Here is a 26,702-nt window from a genome sequence, read left to right on the forward strand (position 1 = left end):
TGTGCAGGAGTTACGTCCACGTGGAGTCAAGACTGTCTGATATTGCTTTTAAAGACATTAGTGTTTAGGAAATTAATTTATAGTAACAACAATAACATCTCTCAGCTACCAAAAAAATATTTTTTAGATTAAAAAAAGTTATGAACCCTAATTCAAAAGACCTGCTCGGATGTTGCGTGACATTGGAGGTCATTATCTAACGTAGCATAGATAGTCCCGTGTAGCACACAAATGAAAGTGAAGGTTAATAATAACAGTGCTTTGCACCAGTATCTGAGCTTTTCCCCTTTGATCTAGAAGAATAAAAAGGGAATTCTGAAATGTAAAAACCTCCTGACTAGCAATGAATCTGGGATTATGGGGAAAAGCGTGGCGAGTGAAGTGACATCTGCTGTCTTTGCTTTAACATCACAGCATGGAACCAAGGCAATCTTGTGCCACTGTACTCATGCAAACTCTGACAGCTTTTCCCCCGAGTCGCCCCGTCCCTGGGGAACTGTGCACAGACGAACACGCCTCCTCCTCACGTGCCTATAAATGTGCAGGTGCACGTACACAGACACTACAGTTGCCCACACGAGCACAAGCATTAACACAGACACACTGGGCCCCCATCGCCTGCAGTGGCTTTGCCGGCACACTCCCTCCACCTAACTGTTACTGTGTTAGCTGTAAAACGTAATGATGGGCAAGGTTCTGACTGTCTGCCATCCTCGAGGGGCTGAAGACACTGTAGGCTTTCACACAGCGGAGAGGGACACGCTGAGGTTAAAAGCAATGGAGGTTGACACATGAGTGTGTAGACTCACATGAAGTAAAAATGAATGAGGAGGCGAGTTACTGCTGTGTATGTGTATGTGTATGTGTATGTGTATGTGCTGTGTACAGCGCGCTGCTTTAATCCTGCAGACCTTAACACTACAACAAAGAAAACCTTTTCCTCTTCAAGGTTTCAACAGAAAACTAATAAAAACACAACTATTGTTGTGTGTTAATAATTATAGTTGCTGGGAAATGTTTTGTGGTTGTTATTTACTCTTCTTTACTTTGTGAATAGCAGCAAACACTTTAAAAGGAAACACCCCTCATCTCTAATGCAAACACCACCAACTCTGGAGAGAGGGAGGCGAGGAAACCAAGGGTTTCCTGGAAGCCAGTCTTCATTAAACTCAACGACGACAGCATGTCTGCTGCAGCATGCAGCAAAGTGGCCACGGACGAACTCAGCTTTAAACAACAAACAGATCAAACAAGCCTAGAAATAAACAATACTGTCGAGAGAACCGTCTATTGTGAAAGACAAGTGTGTTAATGCTGAAGACAGTGAAGTACTGAATGAGCGACTAATCCACATCAGATAAGTCAATTAGTGCTTTTAATTTTGCCACAAGTCAAAAGAGGTCATGAGCGGCTTATCATCAGTATTTTGAGGTCTTAGGCATTAAAAAATTTAAAAAAGGTGTAATCGTATCATAAGCAAAGCTGACACATTACGGCTGTACATTACTCTTCTTATCTCCTGCCCTTGAGGGACTGTATTGATCTGAGCAGTGAAGTTAAAACAAAGGAAGTTTTCCTTCCCTTCCTCTACCTGTCTTTAAAGGGCTTCTTTGTGTCAGAGCACGGGTGCAAGTCAACTTCTATTGCTCTTTATTTCACCCCTCCCTCTTATTCTGCAGGGAGAAAGTGAAAGGGGCAAAGAAAGTCAAAAGAAGAGATAAGAAGAGTCGGAAAGAAACAGAAAACAGTGTGCAACTTTTAGCACGGCTCGCCGAGATGAGGTGACCTCTAAAAGCGTCTTGTGATGCAATATAAATGAAACTATGATTCACATCAAATCAAATCTGTTCAACTTATTGCACTAAAGCAAAGACAAATTGGAATTACCTTTCCATGGAAATTTAAGCTCTTAGAATTCCTCTACTACTAAAGGTATATTTATTTAATTTATACACTGTACTCATAAATATACGGAGCAGGCCACAAAATTACATTAGAACAACTAATCATCGTTTCAGGACTCAAATGTCAATATCTTGGCTTTTAATATTTCACACACTCATAGACCGGTGTGTGGATAAATTAGGAATGGGCCGACAGAGTTGCTGCTTGTGTGATTTAAATCTGACGGGACGGTGGCGGCTAAATAAATCCACCGGGCTAAACAGTGACGACCTGAAAGAGGCTGTAACTTCTTCTCTTGTCCCATTAGCTTTAATTTTAACTGTTTGTTAATCAATAGTACGTCCACAGCTTTTGCACATTTGCCATCAAAGGGGTGGCCAAGTGTGAGGACATCATTAAGCAGATGGGCTATTGGCAGACCACAGTCCAGCTGAATTGGCAACCAACAAATCCATAGGAAAATCTGTTTCCTGTCACTATATGTGCTGTCAGTGCAATTAGTGGTGGGTTTAAGGTCTTTAAAAGGTGACTCTTTGGGAGGATGTTGCAGCATGAACATCCCTTAGACGTCGTTAGGATGCAAGCTGCATTAAAGAACGATAGTCATTTATATATGTTTTAAAAAGACTACAAAGAGACATGTTGTTTGCTGGTGTTTGGAGCAAACGAACATCTCTGAGTGAGTTACATGACCCGTAATGGATAGCGAGTCTCAGACTCTGCTGCACTCTCTTACTCACATCACGTCCTCGGTAACTTTTAAAGTGTGAAGGTGTAAGTGAGTGAACGAGAGACATAAAATGATCAAAGTTCTGGCTGCAGGAGTAGGAGGAGAGCACAGCCTCACCAAACTACACATCGCACTTGTGTATATCACGCCAGTGGTTGTGTTTGTGCACTCAGCCACTCAGGCATCTTGACAATGACAATGTATGGCACTGAAAGCCTGCAGCCACATCCGTGCTGATCAGCATCCTGCATCATTCTACTTACTACATGGAGTGCACAGCTAGAGGACACACACACACACACACACACACACACACACACGCACAGACGCACACACACACACACACGCACACTGCACCAACGCTGTCACTGAAAGTTGCGCTAAAAACTGTAGAGGACAGATGCATACTCAGCTGGAGAGTCGAAAGCATGGAAGGACACACCTAGCACTACGGCCGCGGAGAGAGAGAGGAACAACAGACAGATAATGGCGTGTAAACCCCCCAACAACACACGTCAACTCCAACCTTGAGGCCGTACCGTGAAAGTTCCATTTTAAACCCAGTCACAACAGGAAGACGTGACGACAGCACAGAAGTCCTGAGTAAAGCCGGGTGAAAGTCAGACCATCTTCACTACTTTTCCTGCTAAGAGACGTAATCTAATGTGATGTGTAATTAATTTCTGAATTAAAGTAAGAAAAAAGGAGAAGGAGTGGGGCTGGGGTGAGAAAGGACTGACCTTGGATAAGGACAGTCCAGGCATTTGTATATAACAAAGCTGTACTAGGTGGTAGACATATTTCTCATTTACTTGAACAGAAGTAAGTTGCAAGTAAAAGCAAAGCCACATTATGAGGCCAGATCCACAAAGTTAATTCCATATCTGTTCATTAACTTTGTATTTTGCTAAAACACCTTTCAAAAGCTACTTTTACCAGTGCACCACATTCAAATCAGTTTATTTCCAGAGCGTGTTTCAATCAAATGACCTCAGAGGGCTTAATTTAGTAAGTGTAAGACCCTTCCCAACTAAAACCAACAACAACAAATCCACCGTGAGGAGCGGTGGAGATGAAAAACTCCCTTTAACGGAAGAACCCGAGAACAGGAGAGGAGAGAGGTTCAGTGGGGATAAATCAGCGTTGGATATCGGTCCTCTGTGATGTGTTTGGAATCGGGGGCACAGCGGCTCTCTCTAAGTGCTGCACCACTGGCACAAATCGCAGGTGTGCGCTGACTCGGGCTCTGCTGGCCTTTGTGCACACACCTCACTGACTCATCTCACCCACAGACGTGCTGTTATTTCCTCCGCCTGTTTCTTTCTCCTCTCCTCAACTGCGTTGCTGCTTTCAGCTTCGCGTTCTGTCAAAATGTTTGGCCGATTCAAACTCAGAGGAAGCGTCTGGCAGCATGGAGAAGGGCAAGTGCTCCTTTTGTACCAATAGGATCTAGGATTAAGAAAAACACTTGGATATTTATGAAACAGAGCAAATCAATTCGTGTCTGAATCTAATTTCTAGTTTCTCAGACTGTTTTAGGACTCATCATCAGTGACAGCTGTATTTTTGGCTGTTCTTCACCCCACATTAATTCTGTTTTCAGCCATTGTGAATTTATTTTTACGTTGTCAGAACCTCCCGCAGGTTCAACTGGAGCCATACAGAACACACTCAGGGCTGTTTAACTGAGAGGCTCATTATAAATAGACTTGAATCCTGCTTGCGTGGAAACTGTAACGTTCCCAACAAGGGAGCCATTTTCCACAAACATCCATCCTGTGTTTCAACAGCGAGTCCGCCTATTATCACTCCGGACGAGTGATCGACACTTCGCTGGTACGAGTGCGTTAAGAAGAGAACTGCTGACGACTGTCGACTACATGCGCAATAAAAGAGGAGCTGAGATCACTGAGGTCCCAAATAACAAGTAACTAACAGGTAACCGGTGCGAGTGTGGATGATCATTGTCCACGAGCTTCCGTTACATGCACCTGCCTACACATTTATCGCATGGTGGTGTCTTTGTAACTGGCTTCAAATGCGTCGCTGGACAGTCCATATGTTTTGCATTTCTTCTTCTGTTATTCTAGATGTACCAACTTGGAAGATAACAAGCATTCTCAACGCGTTCTTTCGTTTTTCTACGTCCCCTCCTCACCTGACCAACAGATGCCATCTGTGCATTCAATCACTTTTAGGCTGTGAGCTCAGTCTGTGCAAATTTCCTCTTTTCTCTTTTAAGTTTCATAATTTTTCATAGCGTGGAGGTGATGCAGACTTCTTCGTCCGAATAGCGTGTATAAACCTGCCTCGGCTCCGATCCGAGCAGAGAACTGACCAGACAGGATCCCTCTAAGGGGCCGGAGCAGTCTGAGGGCTGGAGGATAGGTGTGGATGGGGTGCAGGAGTAGCTGCCCTGTTATATGAGCCGAGACGCAGCATCCACTTTTGTTAGTAGCTCACATTCCCCAGCGGAGCTCCCCTCGTTCCTGCACAGCCAGCATCCTAAATTAACAGTCTGGGGCTCCAGACAGCGAGAAAACAGACACACAGTTCAAAGCCACTGAAGGCGCGCACGCACGCACACACGCACACACAATCCTTGTAAGTACACTTCCGCTGACAACTGAACACTGAAGTGTGTTTCTGCACCGCTCCACTTGATTAAATGATTGAATAAATTGTGTATGAATTTAAAGAGAAAACAGACACTAGCTTCCCAGTGAGCAACAATTCACAGTGACTCCCGCTGTTGTCAGCATTCTTAATATATATTCTGTGCATGAACCAGCTCTTCCCCTCACTTCGCAAATGACTTCAGCTGTAACCTGATGTTTTACCATTCGATGCTCAACACTTATCCAAAACAAAACATTATGTTAAATCGCACAAACCGTGCGAGATAGTTGCATTATAAGCAGCTTAAGTGAAAACCTCCAATCTACAATGGTCATAATCATGAAGCGTCTTAAAAAAAAATCACCTCAGGTTCTTCTGACTACAGTCAAACAGGTGCCACTGAAGTGGCAGCAAGACGAATCACACAGACAACAAACATCGACTTGTCAGTGCACATTACACAAGCTGCTACACACATACACGTCGGCCATTCGCACAACGCCAATGACAGAGAGGATCAGCGTGTCAGCATAACAAAGCCGGAGCGGTGGCCTCCTCACTACATGACAAGGTGGGAGATATTGAGTGCCTGGCCCCTGATCCCGGTGGTGCCGACAGACCCTCCGGGGTGGAGCGAGAGAACGGAGACCAGGGAGAGGGAGAGACGAGGGAGACGGGAAAAAGCGATGGCAAAGAGTACAAAGAGGGGAAGTAATGATGGAAAAAGAAGGAGACAAGGCAAAGGTCTTAGAGGCATAGTGTAAAAGGTGGGCGAGCTAAGAGGGGAAGGAAAGGTAGACGGTGTGTGTGCAGCTGGAAGAAACAAAAGCTCACCTGATTAACTAAAGTACTTGGACTAGAGTAGATGAAGCCCATCACACACCTGAGCCGCCTCAGGGTTTGTCATGTACCATGTTTGAAATATGAACGTTAGAACAGAAGAGATCACTGCTTGACAAGGACACAGAAAAAGGAACTTTCCCAGAAACTGCGCAGCTCAGACGAAACAGGGAGGAGGGAGCTACATACTGTATGATGGGCTGCAACCAGACTTCAAACGACTGCAAACGACCCGCAACTAAAGCTGACGGCAACAGGCACCGAGGTTGGAGTTTGCACAGTGAGGCACAGGTTACGAGCTGAAGGTGTCACTGCAGGCACCCGTCGTGAAGAGGGCGAATCGGTTTGACACTGCGGCAGTAATAAAACCTGGATTCTGGGTTGAATTTGAAGGAACCACTAGATCTGTTCACCAACAACAGCAACTTATCTTGAACTCTTCTTCACAAAAGCAACTACATGATGGGAAGCTAATCATAATTTGCTTTCGCTTTCTCATACATGTCTGTGTGATATATGGAGAGCTTCTGCAGCAGTAGGACAGACAAACCTGCATTTTAATATCTATACCAGCTCATCTCTGAGGGATTCGAGATCCTACTCCCTACTACAACACTGCATTGCGGAGGAAACCCCTGGATTCCCTCCACTCTGTACCAAGCACAAACACATTACACATGTACTCTAAGTGCTTTCTGTCCTCCTTTTCATTCCACAAACAACACTCTCTCTCCCTCCGCCTTTCGGTGGTTACTGTATAACCTATGGCTGTGCACACAGCGAGTTTCCAAAATCAACCCCTCCATCAGTTTGCGTGACCTTGCACAACTGTTTGTTTCTACAGCTTCTGTAAAGCGTTTTACGCCTGCACACAGTATTTGCACTTTGTTCTGCAGAGAGTAGATGTTTGGTTTGTTTCTGGGCTTATTAAATGCAGCTGGCTTCGGATCCTGATGGGCTAAGTCTGGGAAAGGAGAGGAAGAGGGAGTCCGGGAGGCAGTGATAAACGCGAGCGGGTCCACTCCTCCGAAGCTGACGACTGTGTGTTTGTCAAAGTGAATTTATTTATCACAGATGTCAGGGAAATTAGCATCGAAATGATTGTGGTGACAGACTCGCCCTGGATATCGCGGATGGCAGACACCCAAAATGTTTATGTTCACAGAGCTCAGGGGGGAGAAGCAGAAAGGGGCAGTGGTGAGAGAAAGAACAAGGGAGGGCGAGCGAGGGAGTGAGCTGATGCGGTGTGGTGAGATAAGAAAGGTGAGATTAGGTACACTAAAAAGCCAGGGCAAGAAAATTGGAAGAAATGCTGAAAACCAGATAAAATATGTAAGAAGACTCTCGAGGATGAGCTCCACTGTAGAAATAGTTGAATTGTGAGTCACGCTTGATAAGGACTTCAACTGGAGAAGAAAAAAAAAAGTGTCGTCCTCCTACACAGAGGGACAGAGAAAAGAAAAGCGCACAGAAAAGAAAGAGGAATACTTCAGTATGTATGGGAGAGATACTGCACAGAGGCAGGGCCTGGGAAAAATGGAAGGTGAAATTGTGAAAAGTCTGGAGAAGGGGGAGAAAAACAGGGTTAATGCAGAGGAAGACATCAAGATAAAAGCTTCCTAGAAGAAATGACAGGGCGGAGAAAAGGGCACAAAGAAGTGGGAAACTTCTTTAGCGGAGAGAGGAGCCAGCAGTGCAGCTGATAGCGAATATACCTTATGTGCACATTCTTCTTCCACGCGAATAATAATTTAAAGCCACCTATCGGCCGTTTCATTATTAACCAGCGAATCACAGAGAGTCTAGCTGCTGAACCACAGCAGAACCGGCGGCGATGGAAGAGGACTGAGGGGAGAGATGCAAAAGAATAACGGTGTCAGCGGGAGAAATGGATGGGAGGGAGAGAGAGAGAGAGAGAGAGAGAGAGAGAGAGAGAGAGAGAGAGGACGCCGGTGAACCGCTCAGGGAGAGCACAGTGAGAAACAGAGTGTTGCCATGGCGATAGATACACTAGTGGCTAAGTGTGAACGTTTACATGTAAATTGAAAGTGAATTCGGCCAGTTTATTACAGATAAAGCTTTTTTTTCTTTTATTTCATCTTCCGCCAAAGCTTTCAGCATCTGGGTGCGTCATCGTGACCTCCACCTTCTCAGCCACATTCATCAAGCGTATTATGCGCCTTTCATCAAGGAGATATCGCGGCTGAAGGGAATACGTGCCTCCACACTAAATGAACGGAGTCAACGCGTACCCGGTCCAGGATTCATTATGAAAAACGGGGATCCCGCTCTCGACACATCACTTAAATAACACTGAGAGGGTGAACTAAATAGGGAGCGATTGGCAAACATTACTCATTATAGAGCAGAGCTGTAGACAAATCCAGAGGGTATTAGTGCAAACCTTATTAAATCATGCAATAAAGCTTCAAATGAACCACTTAGCCTCTATATTGATGTTAATTATTCAAGAAATCAAAAACTTTAGCGTGTGCCATTCTGGGTGGGCCTCGATGTAAACTACAGACACAAACAGCGCGTCCTAATGCGAAGCCAAGCCATAAAAGGCCTAGAATCATGCTACATTTACCTTAGGTTGTGTTTAAATGAGATAACACACAAGTAAACAATCCCAGCGTTTAATCTCCAAAACGCTGAGATTCTCCAAAGTAAATCCCTCACAGGCTCAGACCGACAATTTATCCTTGTGTTTACGTCTCATTTTTGCAATTAAGCAGGATATTAAAATGAAGCGGCGTGGAGATAAACGACTCAGGGGGCCACGCGCAGGAAACCCAGTTTGCCTCTGTTGCTTCGACACGTGTGTAAAGCCAAAGCAGAGTTGCCATGTTGCTTAAACACGGCGTAGGTCTGCCTCTTTATTCGGCCTCTGCGTCCCACTGTGATGATCAACCACTGTCTTCTGAGCGGCCGGATGCATAGCGACGCGCTCCCTCCTCTCGCTGCGGCGGCTGCAGCACGGCTCGAGTGTTGGGCAGAGGAAGGGGATGTTTCTGGGTCACCAGCTGCCTGCGTTTTCTGCAAACACAGCACTGCTAGACCTCACCAGCTGTTTTCTCTCACCATCACTACCCCCTTCGAACCTCCTCTCCTCCTCCTCCTCTCTCTCTCGCCGTCTTTTATCCTTTCCTCGCTACACGTTTCTCCGCGCTGCTTCCAAGTGTTTGCCTGCAGCTAGAGGAAAATTAACTGTCTCCTCTCTTACTACGGTCCGTCTACCGTGCGTAATTTTGTTTGCATATTAACAAAGACGAGATAAGAGAGACCCATATCAGAAACATTTGGGCACACTGATCATTAGCGAAGCGGCTCGACAAAGAAAAACAAACAGAGGAGATAAAAGTAGCTGGAAATTGTACTTTGATTTTGGCTGAGGGGTCGGAAGGAGGAAGTGGTGGAAGATGCCATTACCCTCAGCTGCCACTTTTTTTTAATTAATACTCTATAACCTTGCAAACGAGGGGGCGAACAAAAGGGGGTGAATAGGCAAAAAGGGAAATATAGAAAAATATAAAGAGCGGGGAGAGAGACGAGGAAAAATGCAAATGGAACTGGCAAAAGAGTAATTGGACAAGAGCGATAATTTTAATCCTACAGCAGTTAAATGTGCATAAATGGGATTTAATCCATGGGGCAGCAAATGTGTGGAGCCACAGTGGCAGTAATTGTGAGTGTGTTTTTATGTATGTCCCATATTATGGATGAGCCATTTAGGCTGCACGCTGCTACTAGAAATACTAATGCACACGCTGGAGGATGTGTGTCGTGCCCATAGACAAGGCAGACGCGTTTAACTTGTGCTCGTCGGTTTCATCGCCTTCAAACACTCTCAAGTTTGCTGTCGTTTTAAAAAGCGGGGAGCACAAACTCTACCTGTACTCATGAATATGTAGATCAGCGTCCACGTGTACAGCTCTGCTCAATCTTAGTGTTTTGGAGAAAAAAGATCAAACACAGTCAAGTGCGGGGATTGAAGCTCGGAGGTCATAACGTCTGGTAGGCTGGACGGCTACCAGGCGTCCCCACTCGTGTGTACAGTGGATTAATGGCTTTGCCGGCATACAAATGCAAACGTGAGTGGGGCGTTCGCTCCTCCTGCTGATTGCACGTGCGCGTCCGCGGACAGAGGGCACGGCCGCGCTCGCAGGCGACGCCTCGGGGTGAGTTCTACTTAAAAAAAAAAAAAAAACAAGAGATCAATCGCTTCAAGCAAAACATTATCATTTCACACACGCTTTGAATGCGGGCGGGTGGAAAATGCCGAGCAGCGACAGCAGCCGATATGCCCTTGAACGCTCCTCTTGCCGCGCCGCGGTGCAGCGGCTCCCCCGGGAACCGTCGCTGCAACCTGCAACTGCACCAACTGTCTGAACCTCGTCCAGCGCCTCGTCTAACGCTCTCCTTATTAGACTTTAAACTGGGGCTTCCAACCTGACTGACACCGTGTTTATGACTTTCTGCTCGTTGTATGTGTCACTGAATGCAATGCACAAATTATCAGTCTTGTTTACAGCCAGGTCTTAACCAAGACAGTATTTATAAAAAGGTCAGGTAATTTCCACAGCGAACTAATTAAATCATTCATAATTAATTACCTTTACTGGTATAAATGTGTTAAACTACACTGTAGGCTGGAATTAAAGAGCGATGTCATTACTCATGAGAGCAGCAGACGTAGCTTGTGGTACGTTTGTACTGAACACAGAAAGCACTCCGTGTTCCTGGATGCCACCTCCGTGGTGCAGTGACGTACGCAACAACAGCAAATCCATAATGACAGAGGCAATAAAAACAACTCCCCTGCAAAGGAATAAGGGTAACGCAGGAACACAAGGACCGTTAAAGTGGGGAAAAAGGCGGAGTGGGGGATCATTCAGATCAACAGACTCCAAAGCAGCATGAGGACATGTGAAAATGACACGATGACGGAGCTGGAGAACAGGACAAACACGACAGGGAGGATGAGCCAACGACACGGGAGCTGAGCGGTCAGAACCACGTGAGCCCAGTCACCATCAAATCCACACTTTAGCGCATAATCAAAGTCCAGGCTGACTGGTCACTATTTAAAAGAAGCTCCTGATACTGCGCTCTAAGAATCTGTTCTAGTTTCTTCTCACCAGCCGGAGCCATTATAGGACAGTCAGGATGATGCGCTGTCAGATGCCATCCACAGCAATAAGGCCGTAATAACTACCGTCAAATTATTTTCAGGGACTATGTAACTTTTCCCACATCTCCCTCTTTGGCCCCTGGTGCCTCTTTTGCAGATCACAAAATGCTTATTATCATAATTGCATAACTACGCATATGGCATTTGTGATTTTGAACTGGGGCAATATGTGCCCATTCTCATCATTAGCACACAAGAAGATTAGTGAGCTCCACTCAAGCACAAAACTCGTCCTCTCAAGTGGACGTATTTTCTGTAACACTTCTGAGTAATACTGCAGGTCTGCATGCATGTAGTAGTGTGTGTTGTAGCCCACACACACACACACACACACACACACAGAGTCTGGATACACTGCACAGCAAGCAGTTAATTACAGTACATGAGAATTTGCTTGGCATTTACATTTGCCTCTTTTCCTCAAGAGGCCGCTTCGGCAGTGTGTGTCAATGATTAAGAGAGAATGAGAAAAAGGACAAGAGAGGGAGGCGAGCGAGACAACCGACGAGCACTTGGTTGTGTTTAGGGGGGCTCGCCAGAGTTAAAGTGACATTTTGGTGAGATGTGCACTTTCCAGAAGCCCCGTGGGAGAGCAAGAGGGCGAGCCCAGCCACGCCAGCCCACTCCACAAAGTCACACTGTACCGTGACACTAAGCGCAACCGGCAATCTAGGCCACGCGCCCAAACACATTACTCTCCTCCTTATCCGACTCTCAAGCAAAAACACGCTTATTCTATCGTACCTGACACAACAGCAATAACCTTTGATAACATTGACCCACACCTTCATCTGCGGCAGATGACGGTCCACGTAATAAAAGCTTAAAGCTCTGGGTTCAACATCACCCAGTGTTGTGCATCTGGCCCGCAAGGCCTTGACCCTCGTTCTCCCACGTGGATTTAGGTGGAGGTGATGTATTGCTGCAAAGTGATGTGATAGAAAAGGACTGAGCAGGAATATTGTGTGTTTTGAACTTCGACACGCTGATATGAAATAATCTCGGGTGGCTGTGAGGCGCTTTCAATCCCAATGCTACGCGACAGGCTGCTTTATCGACCGCAGAACAACATCATTTGGTGGAGAGAATACACAAAACACAACGAGCCGCCCGACAGCCCCCCGTCCTGGGGCACGAAGAGGGACAGCACGAGTTGATTAGTTCACATTCTGACAGAAGCGCTACTGCTAAAATGTCAGCACACTGTTGGGAGATTGGGACAAAGAGAAGCTGGAGAGAGAGGGACAAAGAGAAAACGATGGGGGGTTACCGTGCTACGCAAAAGTCACAACCTCGGTGGGCAGAGGTTGCTCTTCAGTGGAAAAACAAATTGCAGACAAAATTTCAGAGACTCGGACGGAGAGAAACAAATATGAGGCAGTGACTACATCAGGGGAGATAACACTAGTGCACTTCATGAACAGTAGATGTGTTAAACTAGTCTGTCAGCGTCCAGCTAAGCTAGCTAATTAGCAACGGTGACATTAATATTTAAAACAGTGGCATTAGAGTCAGTCGATGGCTGCCAGTAAAGTCACATTAGAAATTCTGCTGCTCGAGCTGCACTTTTAACAAACTTAAACGTCGGAGAGAAGCACCCGGACAAGAAGAGACGAGGGAGCTCATCCTTCACAACAAGGTGAACAGCCGACGCCACGGGCCTGGTCCCGGAGCCAGACGGGTCTGCTCTGTCAACCAGAGCGTCATCATCAACCGACATATAGACTAGCTCATTAAAGAGTGGAGAATGTGCAGCACGATTTCATCTCAAATGTGTTGTGTGGGGATACGGCCAGAACGGGCCGTCTGGTGTGGAGCATAAAAAGGCATGTGTGGCACACATAAGGTTCAGCAGGATTAACAGTTCACATGGAGCACCTACGTACAGAAAGACAGTGAAGGTATTTACAGCATAGCTCAAGTATATTCCCATTATTGGCCCTCAGAAAGACAGAACGATGGGTAAAGGCTTGGTTCAGTCCGATGAGTAACACTGATCAAGTCTCAATGTTGAGTCCTGTTCTGATGCAAAAGCTATGTGATCTATAATCTATGATCACATATGACACCAATAATATCCCTATGAAAACCCTTTAGGGTTGATACTTTGCTTATTCTAATTATCCTATCCAAAAAGTTGGTTACATCCAAATTAAAGAGCTTTAACTATACTTAACAGTTTTTAGCGAATATCAAAATGAATGAAGAATATAAAAATCCCCTATGTATCATGATTAACCTGTGTATTAAACCTTTAAAAGACACATTTAAATACTTCTGCTTGCGAGTAAGTGAGAACAGTCCAGCAGCACAAGGCTGAAGGAAAATCAAACCCAATCACCTCCAGTGTTAACCAACGTACAAGGACATTGCTGGGCTATAACCATCTTCTTAATTTAATGGAAATAGTTCTATGGTTCAACAAGCGCAATCAGCTACAGCGCGCTAACAACCTTGCTGACCAAGAATGTTCATTTTATGCTCCTTCCTCTTGTTCTTTCCTTCATGTGTTGGGAGGTAGGCGCGCACACACACACACACACACACACACACACACACACACACACACACACACACACACACACACACACACACACACACACACACACAGGTCCAGGACTCCAGAGACCCAGTCTGCCCTTTCTCTCTCCCTCTTTTCCTAATCCTGGCAATTAGTGAGAAATAATTAATGATAAAAAATGAAAAAGTTGAGGGCAGAAAGCCTTGAAGATAGAGTTCTGCACCGTAAGCATTCAATTCCCCCTCTCAAGGTCCTCAAGGTCCACTGCTCCTTGGCTCTGATCCTCACACAGCTATTGGGGGAGGCTCGAACAAAGGCCTCTTTGATATCAGCCCACCCTTCCTCACTCAATACTAGTCCCTTGCTACGTCTTACACACTCTTCTTTTCCTAACTAGCTTTGCATACAACTTGCTTACCTGCTCCCCGTCTTCCTTTGACGCCATCCCTCCAACACCAAGGTCGTGGCCCGCCCGCTAAGGCTCCGTTTGAAAATATTTCAAAGGTTACGCCGGACATCTGCTGCGCCCCGTCGAGTGCGGCTTTGTGTGATTGCCTCCCTGTGAAATTAATAAGAGCAGCCATTAGCAATCTGGTATAAATTGGAAGTCCGAAGATGTGTGGCTGCGTGATGCAGCTGCATGAGTCATGAGAGAACGAGGAGGTCGTGACCATGTGCAGTCACTGGCTTCACACACAGGCTTCATCACAGCAAAACTGCAATGTCATTCCAGACTTAGGAGGTGTTTCATCCATGGAAGCATTTAAGAAACAGCAACTGCATATAGACATAAACACATCTCAAAAATAAATAAATGGACACATTCTTATGTAGCTCTGTGTGTATTTGTGCATGAGTACGTATATATACACTGTATCTAATTTTACTCTCAGGAGACAGACGCACAGGTTAAAACAAGTCATGAGGAAGGGAGGGACTGTGGAGAACACACTCCTGAGCACTCCTGCCCCCTGGTGGCCGTTCCACTCAGCACCTTCCACTGTGGAGATGGAGGCTGTGACTGAGGAGAAGTGGGACTTTCTGCATGAATAGTGTGAGGCTTTCTTCTTATTGCACCACCACCGCTTCCAGGAGCAAAGCTTTGATCACGGCGTACATTTAAATTCCAAAGAGGGCAAAAACTACCAACGGGCTGGTAAAGCTCATTCATTCATAAACGCAGCAACTGGGGTTTAGATGTTGAATTACGGAGACAGAAGACTTCATTTCGCAATATTCTTGACATTTGAAATGGCTGACGTCAGACCTTGGAGACTGCCTTCACGGGGAACTTCTATTTGTGTCATGCAGCTACGCTAACCCTGAGTTGGTCAACCCTGCACCACGAGAGCTACGGCTTGGTTCATTCCTACACTTACAGCTTGTTATAGGCTGAACGCAGCGTGGCTCTTATGGACAAGCGTTGGCCGCACTGCACGTTGGACCAATCTGCCTTTCATCTCACCCGACCGGAACTGTAACCATCTGCAGGAAGGCAAACTAAAACAAAGAGAAAAGGGAGAAAGGGTTAATAAAGACAACGCCTGCACACATGTACTGTCTTGGGTGAAGCGTGTAGTTTACAGGTTTAGCCAGCAGATGGCATCAGCAGTTAGTGTAGCATGAGCTATGGTGCAGCATAACCACCCCATAGCTCATTATTTATAGCCAGGCCTTCACATTTTAGCAATCTGCATTTCATCATTTTGACTAGACAAGCTAGCTGCTACCTTTCAGGGGAAACATAACGGCTCTGTACACTTAAGCACTACGAAAATCATTTTTTCCAGTGTCGGCATGATAGTTCAATCTCCTTAACTGGCAACCCTCCCGTGGTCTTACACTCACACACATGCGTCTCTGCCACCGGGCCTTCGACCCGGCAGCACCAGTTGCTTGTGTATGCATGTGCGAAGGACAGAAGGAGAAAGTGAGAGATCATTAATACACATGCTAAGGAGCATGGTTCAACTTGTCTGGGGAATCAATAGACACATCAGGAGGAGGAAGAGGAAGATTAGATATTGACTGAGGTAATGGGGTGAGGTGGGAAAGTATTGCATTCAGCTTACTGCTGTTTTCATCTGGCAGTACTAATATGGCTCATCTAAATGGATGAAGAGTGAGCGCTTACGCTTTGACCTGAAAACAGAGAGTATCATTATTGGAATTACACCTGCATGAAATATTGTGCCTGAGTCGTTGCTTCCACACAACATGGAAAAGTGAATGTTATTTCTCTAGACTGAAATTTTGCCGCCAGTAATCATTCGTCATCATTCAGGACGGAGGAGGCACAGTTCATCACTTGAAGGGCTAAAAACACAATTCAGTTCAACAGAGTTCAAGCATTTTATGGTTTATGAGGCTGCACTACTGGAAATGCATCACCTTCATGCAGTTGATCAGTGTTTGGGTTTTGCAGTAGGTTTACTTCTCATGTAATCCTCGTAATTCATTAAGTCGACGCATTCAACAATTTTATGCATTATTTAACGTCCAGTAGCAAAAGTGAAGGCGTGAATTGTTTTTATTTCCACTTAACAGGGCGACCTTTTTTTGAAAGGTGGGGTCTAGAAGCCACATCAAATCACTGAGCTGGCAGGTGCTGAAAATCAAAGCTCACCTGTCCTTTACAGTAGCTACTCTGCTTTAAGGGGTCCGAGACGAAGGAGCACTGGAAGAACAGCCACACTGGAATATCATTTAGTTCATTGCCATCATCACCATGTCAACAAAACGTCACAATCAGAATTACATCATCACCATAACAACAAACATCAGAATCTCAGCATCCCCTTCATCACCAAACCTCTTTACACTCATTGCTGCCCTCTGGCTCTGCAGCCTGGTCCAGTCCTGTAATGGGCAATACCTGAGGAGGAATATGTCTATGTCCTACAGTTTTACTTATAATTATAGTAGTTTATAGCGTGCTTTATTGACACTTGGGCAGCTTTAAAATGCCGTTTGACGCTGTAAAAGACGACTACCGCCGTTTTTACGAGCCAACAAACAGTCAAGTTAGCTAAACGCCGCACGCGCTCGACGTAGTGACGCTAACTTAGCAACGGGTTGCTCGTGAATTGGCCTCGGAAAACCTCTTCCGTGTGACTCTGAGGGTTACGGGGATCCTTTATGTCGCTTTAATAATAAGACAGTGGCCGGTTCTTACCGTGATTTGTGTGACACGTGGTGTTTCGTGGCGTTAGCGGCTACGGAGATGAACTCACTCGCATTAAGCTAAGCTTGATTGCGGGCTCACGACCAGCTGCTCAAAAAACAGGCACATATAACAAATAAAATACTTCAGTCCTCTGATAATAATTGAGTCCCCCATGAAGTTATTTGGTTAGTACTTATAGTAAAATACTTTCCACTCTGACCATAACACATCTTAGCAGCATTTCATAAGAAAACACACGTTCACGTATAACACGACTGCTAATGTACAAAATGTAATTCGAGGGTCGCATGGATGAGAGGCGCCTTTCAAGTTCTTTATTAATTCCTGAAAACTCCAAATAGCCACGCGTCAGGGCAGTAGACTCGTGAATGGCTTGATAAATTGTCAGGAGAAAGTTACAGCACTGCGGGTGCAGCCAGGGGAGCTGCGGCTCAGGATGATGATTGATGGCGGGGTAGTGGTTGTACTGTAAAATAGTCGGAATACTGCTCCATGGCATTGCTATTATAATAATGTGCAAGAGAATATTCATTCGTAACCTATTTTTGGCCCCTCAGCCTTAATTTGTGAACTATTTATCAATTACCCAGTGATAATCTTCTTCTTCTTCTTCTTCTTCTTCTTCTTCTTCTTCTTCTTCTTCTTCTTCTTCTTCTTCGTCGTCGTCCTATTCTTCTTACTTGTTCTTCCTCCTCTTCTCCTTTATAGATTTCTTAAGGCCACGACGTAAATGCAGCATCATCATTCGCGTGCCAGCGCGCGTGCCTCCCGCTGGTGTCACGAGGCCGCGGCGTGCGCACGTGCCTGTACGCGAGCGGTGGCGAACGGTGGGGGGGAGGGGGCGCTCTGACAAGAGGGGAGATGGGCCGCACGCGGCGCCGCATGTCACTTGATGTCGAACATCAGAGCAGATAAATGAAGCTAAAGCGATTAAAGCAGAGGAGGGTTCTGCGTCACCGGAAAGGTGGCTGCCCCGGATGTGTGAATGGATAACAACGGCATGAATGAAAGGCCAGTGAATGGACGCCTTCCTGTGTTTTATCACGTTCACCGAGGGTTCATCGTGCGTGTCAGTGCTTATTCATGTCGAGTGAAGCAAAATGTGGCAGAGAAACAGAAAGGTGCTCAGACACGCAACTGCAACTCCGCAACGACGGACGACCCAGGTCCGAACAGTGAAAGGACAGACGGGGGGAACAGGAGGACACGGAGGAAGGAACGGCCAAAAATAAACAAGGCTGAGGCTGACGGAACATTTGTCTCCAAGTGACACAGTTACCAGATGAACACAGTCTCCATGAAAGTCCGGGCTCCTTCATCCCCTCACACACAACACCGATCACTCCTCCTTTAGTGATTTTACAGGATCTTTAAGAACTTGTTTTGTCTGTGGTGGGTTCTAATGATCAATACATGCCGCTGATCTCGAGGCCCGGACTTAGACACTAAATTCAAGTTCGAAGACTATTATAATTATTAAATCAACCCACAAAACGTCTTGGGGTCAGTGGGACGTTAGTCACGCATTGCATTCAGTTAAAAACACCACGTTATGCCCGTGTCTCTGTTCTGAGTGACTTAATGGTTCATAAGCACAGTTTTATGCTGCATTTAGAAATGATATTTAAAGAGCACAGATGCCGATAAGGCGTCAGCTCGTCACACTGCCCCTAGTGTTACTCTGGGGTCTGTAGCTTAACAAACCCAGTAATATTATAATAAAAACATAAAAAGACAGAGTGGAATACCCCTAAAATAAAACATAGCCTTAACGTTTTTAATAACTTGTGCATCTGAGCAACACAGAACCTCAAATGTGTCCTGTCAACAACACGGAAGAGCCATAAAATAGAATAGAAGCAAATATATGAATGTCATTTATAACAAAGGGAACGCGTGAGCGCCGAGGAGCAGCGCAGTGAGCGCAGGAGCGAACGGGGTGTGTGCACCTGCGTGTTTGTCTGTGGAGGTGAGGAGGGCTGGGTCAGAGGATGATGGGCTGATAGAAAGAACGAGTCGCCAAAAACAGCCCCCAACTACCCCCTACCCCAGCCCCCTCCCACCAGCCTGGGGTTTGAATTAATGCGCTTCTATTTTTGGCTCTCCCGTGTTTCCAGGGGAAACCTAATGACGCAATGACGTCAATGCAGGTCACCAGCAAGAGAAGCAGACTGGAGGAATTGAGTGGCTTCCATTAGAGGGTTTTTGCAGCCTTTCCCGGAGAGGAGGGAGCACAAAATGGATTACGATGAAGAAATGCACCGAAATAAAAATAAGCACGGAGCGAAATGAATGGGGAGGCAATGCGACTGACGTCTGGGAGGAGAGAGAGAGGATGGAGGGAGGGTGAGAGGATGGAGGTGGAGGGGGGGCTGGCTGCTGGTGGTGAGGAGGGGGGTGCTACTGCTGCATATCAATGGGTGCCGTTCAAATTCCCAGGGATTATTGGAGGGAAAAAAGGGGGGGAAGAGAAAAACGATGCGCGCGCCCTCGGATCGGTGATGAGCGGGTGAGTCCGTCCTGTTTTTATTATTATTTCCATATGTTCTTACTGCTGGAGTGAGTAAGACACCGAGCCGCCGCTGTGTTTTCGTGCTTAGAGACTGTGTTTCCATACAGAGAACCATTGAGAAATTCACACCCGAGTTTGACGGCGAGACGCGAGTGGCCGGTGTGCTTTTATTTCTCCGGCGAGAAACGACGGTGTGACACGGCAAAAGAATGAATATGTTCAACTAAAAGTGTGTCGGTGTTTACTTCCGCCGAGTTAATTGCAATTCTTCATCATTAACCGCAGCGGCGGACGTGCTCCGCGCGCGGCACCGCTGTTCCAGTGCATTACGGATTCTGCATCCACCGATATACAGACTATACGTGTTCACCGCTGGCGGAGAGTGTGCGTTGGGGGGGGGGGGGGGGGGGGGGGGGGGGGGGGTCACGTTTTGGTATCGATCATTACGATTGTGATGGCTGCTGGGGATATGGTAACGTTAAAAGCGCCAGCGGTTAATTGCGAAGCCAGTGGCTCGTTTTGAAATGACATCATTCTGGAGTAATTGCAGTTTCACTAAAACCCAGCTATGTATAGAAATGAAGAAGGTTGATGATCGTTGCGCCAAGACGCTACTTTTCCCAGCCGGAGGCGCGTGCGCGCGCGTGTGTGCGCGCGCGCGTGTGTGTGAGGTGGAAGGTGGAAGGTGGAGGTGGTGCTGGTGGGGAAGTCGTACGCGTAGAACATATAATAAGTGACGAGACTTTTTTTTCCAATCGTGGAACAGCGCCCGTGCCCGAGTACTCACGCACGCGCATTAAACACACATTGCCTACTCGGCAGCGCGTTATGGCAACAAGTGCCAGTTCTCGCACGGTAAAATCGCCGAAGCCGCAGCTTCCACATCGCACAGATGCTATGTCGTTCGTACTGTCGTCCGTTCTGACCCACTGTGTCCGTCTTCCTCCACATTGGGCCCCGGTGCCGGGCGTGTACCGCTCGTTTAGGGCCGTGTGTGTTTCAGGACCATGGACAGTTCTCTCCCTTACACCCGTGGCTTTAAGGCCGTCGAGCAGGTGTCGCGGGCCCAGCGGGCTCTGTTGTAGAGGTCGAGCTCCCTCAGCAACTTCTGTGGGAGAAATTAAGGCGTTTACGGGCCTGTACGAGTGACTCTACCAAAATACAGCGATTGGAGGCAGATTGCACCATTTTAAAAGCACCGCAGGTTATTCAGCAGGGCAATAAATCACCGGCCGCTCCGGCCGCGAGCTACGGAAACTGCGCTGGGCACGGAACAATGTAGGGCACATTTGGAGGGAGGACAGTGGGGAATGTGACACGCTTTCCCCACATATGACGCATGTGGTGAGGTAAGTGTGGCAGATGCCTGCGTGTGCAGAGGGCCCAGGCTGCCAGCCCCCCTCCGCCCTGGGCTTGACGTAACACCCGTATTCATCCCCCAGATGTTGTCATGTGCTGCGCACGACCGTTTCCTTGCTGGCGCATTAGAGACCAGACGATGATGTTTTCTAATGAATTCACAAAGACCACGAAGCATTTTATAGACCAACGATCATCGCTGCAGCTTGATTATATTCTCCAAATAATGCTCAAACCTTTGAATTAGAACAGTCAGTGATTTAGGGCCTACGGTGGAGGTTACAACAGCAACCTCACGACAGACCAACAAAACAGCAATGTTCACATTCTGAACAGTTTAAGCAGAAAAAGGCTGCACCACACTGTGAAGGGGCAGCTAGACACACATGGTGTGTCCTCACGGTGTCACGATTACACTTCCTGATTACATGTGCGGTGTTTTTAGTGATAATTGATGTGCAGCGTTGATGCTCTTTTATACTGTATATTTATGAAGTTTTACTATGGTTTTGAAGCTGTGACATATTTGAGGTGAAGTTTAACTGGTTGAACTGAGCTTGGACAACATGTGGATGCCCTCATTTAAGGTTTGTTTTTTTAGAACACCCTAAATCGGTGAAGCTGTCAGAGAGGAAACATTGACATGTTTTGGCCCCTCACTTACTTTTAACATAGTGGCGAAACCATTAGAACCATCTCATATAATTCACTCCATTGTGACCCGGAGAAACCAGTAAAAGTGGAAGTAATGACTGAAATTAAAATGAAACCTTTGTATTATGAAATAATAATATTTTTATATTCTTTCTCCTACACCAGATTTCCTCTACATCCTCAGCAGCACATGGCCTCAGAATTCACACAGCCCATCACAGCAACAACACAATCTCTGTCGTATACGGGAATGCTTTGTCTCCATTTGAGCTTCAGGTTAAAAACTGGGAAATTATAAACTTTAAAAGTAGGGAATTGGAGGTAGTTTGATAGAATTGATGATACACAAACAAGCAAATCAATACAAAAAGGCCCAAAATTCATTCCTTATGTTTCACCCTAAAGGCCGTGATCTGCTACAGTGCTGCTGAAATATTAAAGCTGTGTGGATGTGAACATCTCACAAACACGTGCATGTACAGCAGGGAACCTGTGAAAACCACCGGCCTCAGAGCGCTCGCATGATCCACGCGCACTCACGTCTCTTTCCTTTTGTTCCCTTCAGGTGCAGAACAACCCGCCGGGAGGTCGTGTGGCTTTTTTGTCCTTTGTGGGTCTTTTTGCGGTCTGGGCTTGCTGTTCCTAAGGCGCTAGCCAGGAAGCCCTTACCCCAAAAAGTATCTGCACTGGATTCTGGCGTCTGAACCACATCTGGCCTGTCTCTCGCCTCGATGGAGTTTGTATCGAGTGAGTACACTACATATTTGTGGCACATTCAGTGGGCGGCAACTGGAAAGCTGGAAACATTTATATAGATATTCATAAATATATGAAATTATATAAAATGATCACAAACTCCTACAATTCATCAAGAAGTCAAAGGATCTTTCATCAATATTCTGTCTCCAAACACCATCTTATCGAATCAGCTGCTAATAAGTTGTTTTCATACACTTCTTGCTGATTTCGCCCGTCAGTGCTCTCCACACAAAAACCCCAGACATATAATGTAGCCTCACAAGAGCTGCCGCGCAAACGTATTAATGAGGAGCATTTCATCTAAAAATACATCATGCCAAAGATTTTCAATCTTCTATGGAGTGCGCCGCAGTAGCCGGGGCAGACGCTAATATGTTATCTAAAAACAAGATAAAAGGACGAACGCGGCCAACAAATGAGCCCAGGGAAATCAAACGTGGAGCTTTGAGCCTTTGACGTATTATGTGTTACATAAATGTGATTATTTCTCCAACCCGTGAGTCTTCACAATGTGGTTTTGACGTCAGAGACACATGTTCACCCTCATCATCATCATCATCATCATCATCATCATCATCATCATCATCATCATCATCACCCTCATCATCATCATCATCATCATCATCATCATCATCATCATCATCATCATCATCATCATCATCATCATCATCATCATTATCCAGCGAGTGTTTAAGTTAGTGTGTTACATTATTATATTATGTTATGATAGATGTGTTATATGTAATATGCAGATGCTCACATTCGCTGCAACATGAAATGTTGTTCATTTTTAAATGAGGCTTGAATAAAAGTCCAGTGAAACATTTTTCTGTACTGTTGCCTTTTTTGTCCAATTGTGATTTTTAATCTTCCTTTTGAGCTTAACCCACTTCCACTATAAAGCACTAATACGCCCCGCTTTGTTTGTTTGCCTCGTGGGCGTCCGCGGCCTCACACAGACTAATGTGTCACACGTTTTCCGGTGGATCTCGCCCCTGCGTCTACTAATTGACCCAACGGATCTCAGACTGACCTTCACGGGAGATTCTGGGTTAAATCGCAGCCCACGACTTGTGTGTCACACATGGCCCTGGGAAATGGGCCAACGCCAGACTTGTGTCATCAGATAAGGACGGAGGGTGATGGATGCACTTTTGCTCCTCGTCCAAAAGAGGGGAAAACCTTTATGTCTCATATTACTGTACAGCATATCTGAAAAGAAGGAATTTCCTTTTTTTTAGTGATGAAAACACAACAATGTAAAACAGAAAGGCAGCATTTGCATTTGAGCAGCTAAAAGACCAGACCACTAAATTAAAAGGCAGTAATGAAGAGTAAAACCCAGCTGGTGAAATAAAAAAATCAGATGAAGCCAAAAGTTAAAAACAAGACTCAAGCGAGAGGCCTTTCATGAGATTTAGTCAGACGTCCCTCACGAGGATATGGATGAGGAAGCAGCAATGGGCCGAACGCTGTGGAGACGAGCCCGGCCCTCGGTGGGATGTCTGGGACGGCGTGGCCCTCCAGAGGAGGCTGCTGGGAACTGCAGCAAAGCCGTGTGAGGTACAGGCCCATCACTTCCTGAGCCTCATTATATTAAGATAAACTGACAAATTCATCCTGGAAGGCTCCTCCTCACCACATAACAATAAAAGGTGTTAAACAACCTGCTGTCTGAGGTGAAACTTGGCCGTTCTTGTCTTTCCTGCATTTGAAGATCTGCTTGCTGGTCAGTCCCGGTGTTTTTGCTGAGCGCAGCCAAGTATTCAGTGATGTGATTAAATTCAATTGCTCAACAAAGCGTGTAAAAGCGATGTGGGGTGATTTGATACCTTGTCCCAGTCAGTCACGTGAGTGGTGGGACATCTGGCAGCGGTGCCAGGTGTTGACGGGAAGCATGCAGAGGTTCTGGTGGGTCCTACATTAATGTCACTGTCATCTGGGAATTCAAGCCTTGGTTCAGTCTGCAGAATTAGCAAAAGCACAGCTGTTCAATTCTTGAATTATTTTTAACTTGGACAAAGTCAGAAATACCAAAGGAGGATTTCGCAGAATTATCTGAGTGTTTGTCCACGGTTCCTCCATTCCTCAGCCGTGAGTATTAGGCCACATTTATCCCGCGTCCGCCTCCCTTCTTTTCACCGGGGGTCGGGAGGAGGGGTTCGGCTGGTAATCATGACAGGGGGAAGGGGTCATGAGGGGTCATTACTGGAAGTGCAGTGTGTGAAGAAGTCCTTCCAATAACTCAGCCCTGGTTTCCGCACCGCCTGTCTCATCTGTGCTTCCGTCGGCATGTTCCCCCAGCGTGAGCTGTGCGGGCACTGGGCCCAGTCGGACGGACGCAGTGGTTTGAGTGGGACAAAGACACGTACAGTAAGAGCTGGTTCTCGCTCAGGTCAAGCGGATGAGTGTGAGGACATGGTGCATTCTGGGAAATGGTGTCCTGTGTGAGCCTGGGGGAGCCCATTCTTGTAATCAGCCAGATTCAGATTCTAGATTCTTCCAAATGTATCACATCACAGGTTTTGTGACTAGCTGCAAATTGTCAAAAAGCATTTCGACATAGGCCGGTCCCTGAAGGGAGTCCTTCTGCACTCTCACAGGCTCCACAGCAGACATTACCCTCACACGGGCGTGAGTCAGATGGAAGCATGGAATAGTTAAATGATGAGCCACGGTCGGGCTGAGGGTTAATGGGGGTTTGATCCGGAGGAGAAAGGAGGAGGAGCTATTTAAGTTGAGGAGCGATGTGTCCTATCCCTGTCTGTCAGTGTTATAGGAGCGGAGCTGCAAGTCCAACAATACAGGTAGGACGCTTCTCAGATTTAAAGAGCGGGTCAAACATTTGCTCTGATAACATGACAACGAGAGTAGAACCCAACACGATGTTTGTGTCTGTCCTGCAGCATGCGCCTCCTCCTGGCCCTCCTCTACGTCTGCTCAGGTCTCCCTACCAAGGGAGACTCCATGGGACAGAACATGGGCAACATCGTAAGCATCGCTCAGACGACCCTGGTCCACATCAAGGAACTCAGGACTCAGGTGCAGCGTGTTCACACACCACTAACAGCTACTTATAGCTCAGCTTTTCACATGTCTTCTTCTATTCTTCGTCAGTTACCAGCGGCTCCACACGTAGACGCGGCCACTCCTCCCCTTGAGGGACTCGCCGGCATCATCCAGCACCTCGGCGCCCTGGACGACGAGCTGCAGAGCGCCCCGACCGGGCTCCTGGGCCAGATCCAGGCCGACGTGTCCAGCCTGCACGGGAGGCTGCGCTCGCTCGCCCAATCCAGGGGCTGCGCCGTGTGGGACGGGGCCGCGGGAGCGCCGGGAGACGGCCGGTTCCCGGAGAGTCGCCTGTACCTGACGCTGGCCAAGGTGCAGCGCTACCTGGATGAGGTCCTCCACAACATGAACAAAGTCAAAGTGTGCTGAGAGCTTTCTGTCACGACAAGGGTGGAGAACAAGGATTTGCATTTGGACTCCATTTTATATAAAGTTTAACCTCTTTTAAATCAATTACCTCGATACTGCTCATGTAAGTATAACAGGATAAGCAAAACATTTGTTCCAGCATCGATTACAGCGTAAAAAAAATGTTTTAGTACTATGCATTTTTGTAGTATATTTTGTGCTTTTGTACATTTTTACCATATTTAATAATGGTATATTTTTTTAAACATTTGAAGAGAAGTGTGTAAACTGCAAGGCAAATCAATGTGACATTGATTTGTCTAATGTCACATGTTTTGATACACGTGATTATTCTCAAATAACTGATGGTTGAACATTATTTTAAATAATTGGGACAGAAACTACAGGATTGAATGGAGGGTTGGGGCCACACGCAATACCTTGAAAATCCACCAGAGGCAGATCTCAAAGAATTTCAACCACTGCTGCAGTAGATAGTATTATATTTATAACAAACGTATTTTTATAGTTCAGTCTGTGCTTGTACTCACTTTATAAGCTGATGCTTTTGTTTGTTTTGTTTCTGGGATGTAGTTCTCTACCAGCAAATCTGTCATGTTTATTTCCTATTATGATATGTTTCTTAGTCCAGGTGATCAGCTAAACTTTCCAGATGTATTTTTGTAGCATCATTTTGTAGCAACAGATTAATGTATAATGGACCTTTTTAGTTGCTTTTCTCATTGTATCCCAGTTTTTCTGGGCGTTTTTCTCATCGGTCGTGTAATACCTGAATTGCACTGTGGGGGGAGGAATTAAGTCTAAACATGGGAGTGTGTATTTGGCCTTTCTCAGATTAAAAAAAGAGAAACAACTTCATAAACCGTTTCCTGTGTGTCCCAGTGTCGTCAGCGCCCTCTATATATCTAGATACTGTGCTAAGCTACAGGCTAAAGACCACGCTGATCCAAGACCAAGTGGCTGCACTATTTCGGCACACAGGAG

The 26,702-nt window shown here is 46.2% G+C and overlaps 1 protein-coding gene and 1 long non-coding RNA gene across 7 annotated transcripts in view; one reads left to right on the forward strand and one right to left on the reverse strand.

Annotated features, from left to right (window-relative positions):
• LOC114862844 (uncharacterized) overlaps positions 1 to 17,836 on the reverse strand; it is a 127,974-nt gene extending 110,138 nt beyond the window's left edge. For 2 of the 6 annotated variants that reach the window (XR_008695487.1, XR_008695485.1), the window contains exons 1-4: positions 16,985 to 17,538; positions 16,436 to 16,486; positions 15,189 to 15,309; positions 14,228 to 14,368 (exon numbers count right to left, since the gene is read on the reverse strand). This is a non-coding gene — a long non-coding RNA (uncharacterized LOC114862844). Of the gene's footprint in view, positions 1 to 14,227; positions 14,369 to 15,188; positions 15,310 to 16,435; positions 16,487 to 16,984; positions 17,539 to 17,582 lie in introns of those variants that run through there. The other 4 variants (XR_008695486.1, XR_003787068.3, XR_003787069.3 and 1 more) reach the window with 4 other exon arrangements.
• A 1,561-nt stretch (positions 17,837 to 19,397) lies between these two features.
• On the forward strand, positions 19,398 to 26,580 carry LOC114862949 (leptin-B-like). Its single transcript, XM_055511925.1, has 3 exons — positions 19,398 to 19,505; positions 22,087 to 25,322; positions 25,398 to 26,580. The coding sequence occupies exons 2-3, from the start codon at positions 25,188 to 25,190 to the stop codon at positions 25,716 to 25,718; spliced, it is 456 nt and encodes a 151-aa protein (XP_055367900.1). The 5' UTR covers positions 19,398 to 19,505; positions 22,087 to 25,187; the 3' UTR covers positions 25,719 to 26,580.
• Positions 26,581 to 26,702: the final 122 nt, after the last annotated feature.

This window comes from Betta splendens, chromosome 9 (genome assembly GCF_900634795.4).
Source record: "Betta splendens chromosome 9, fBetSpl5.4, whole genome shotgun sequence".
Taxonomy (NCBI): domain Eukaryota; kingdom Metazoa; phylum Chordata; class Actinopteri; order Anabantiformes; family Osphronemidae; genus Betta; species Betta splendens.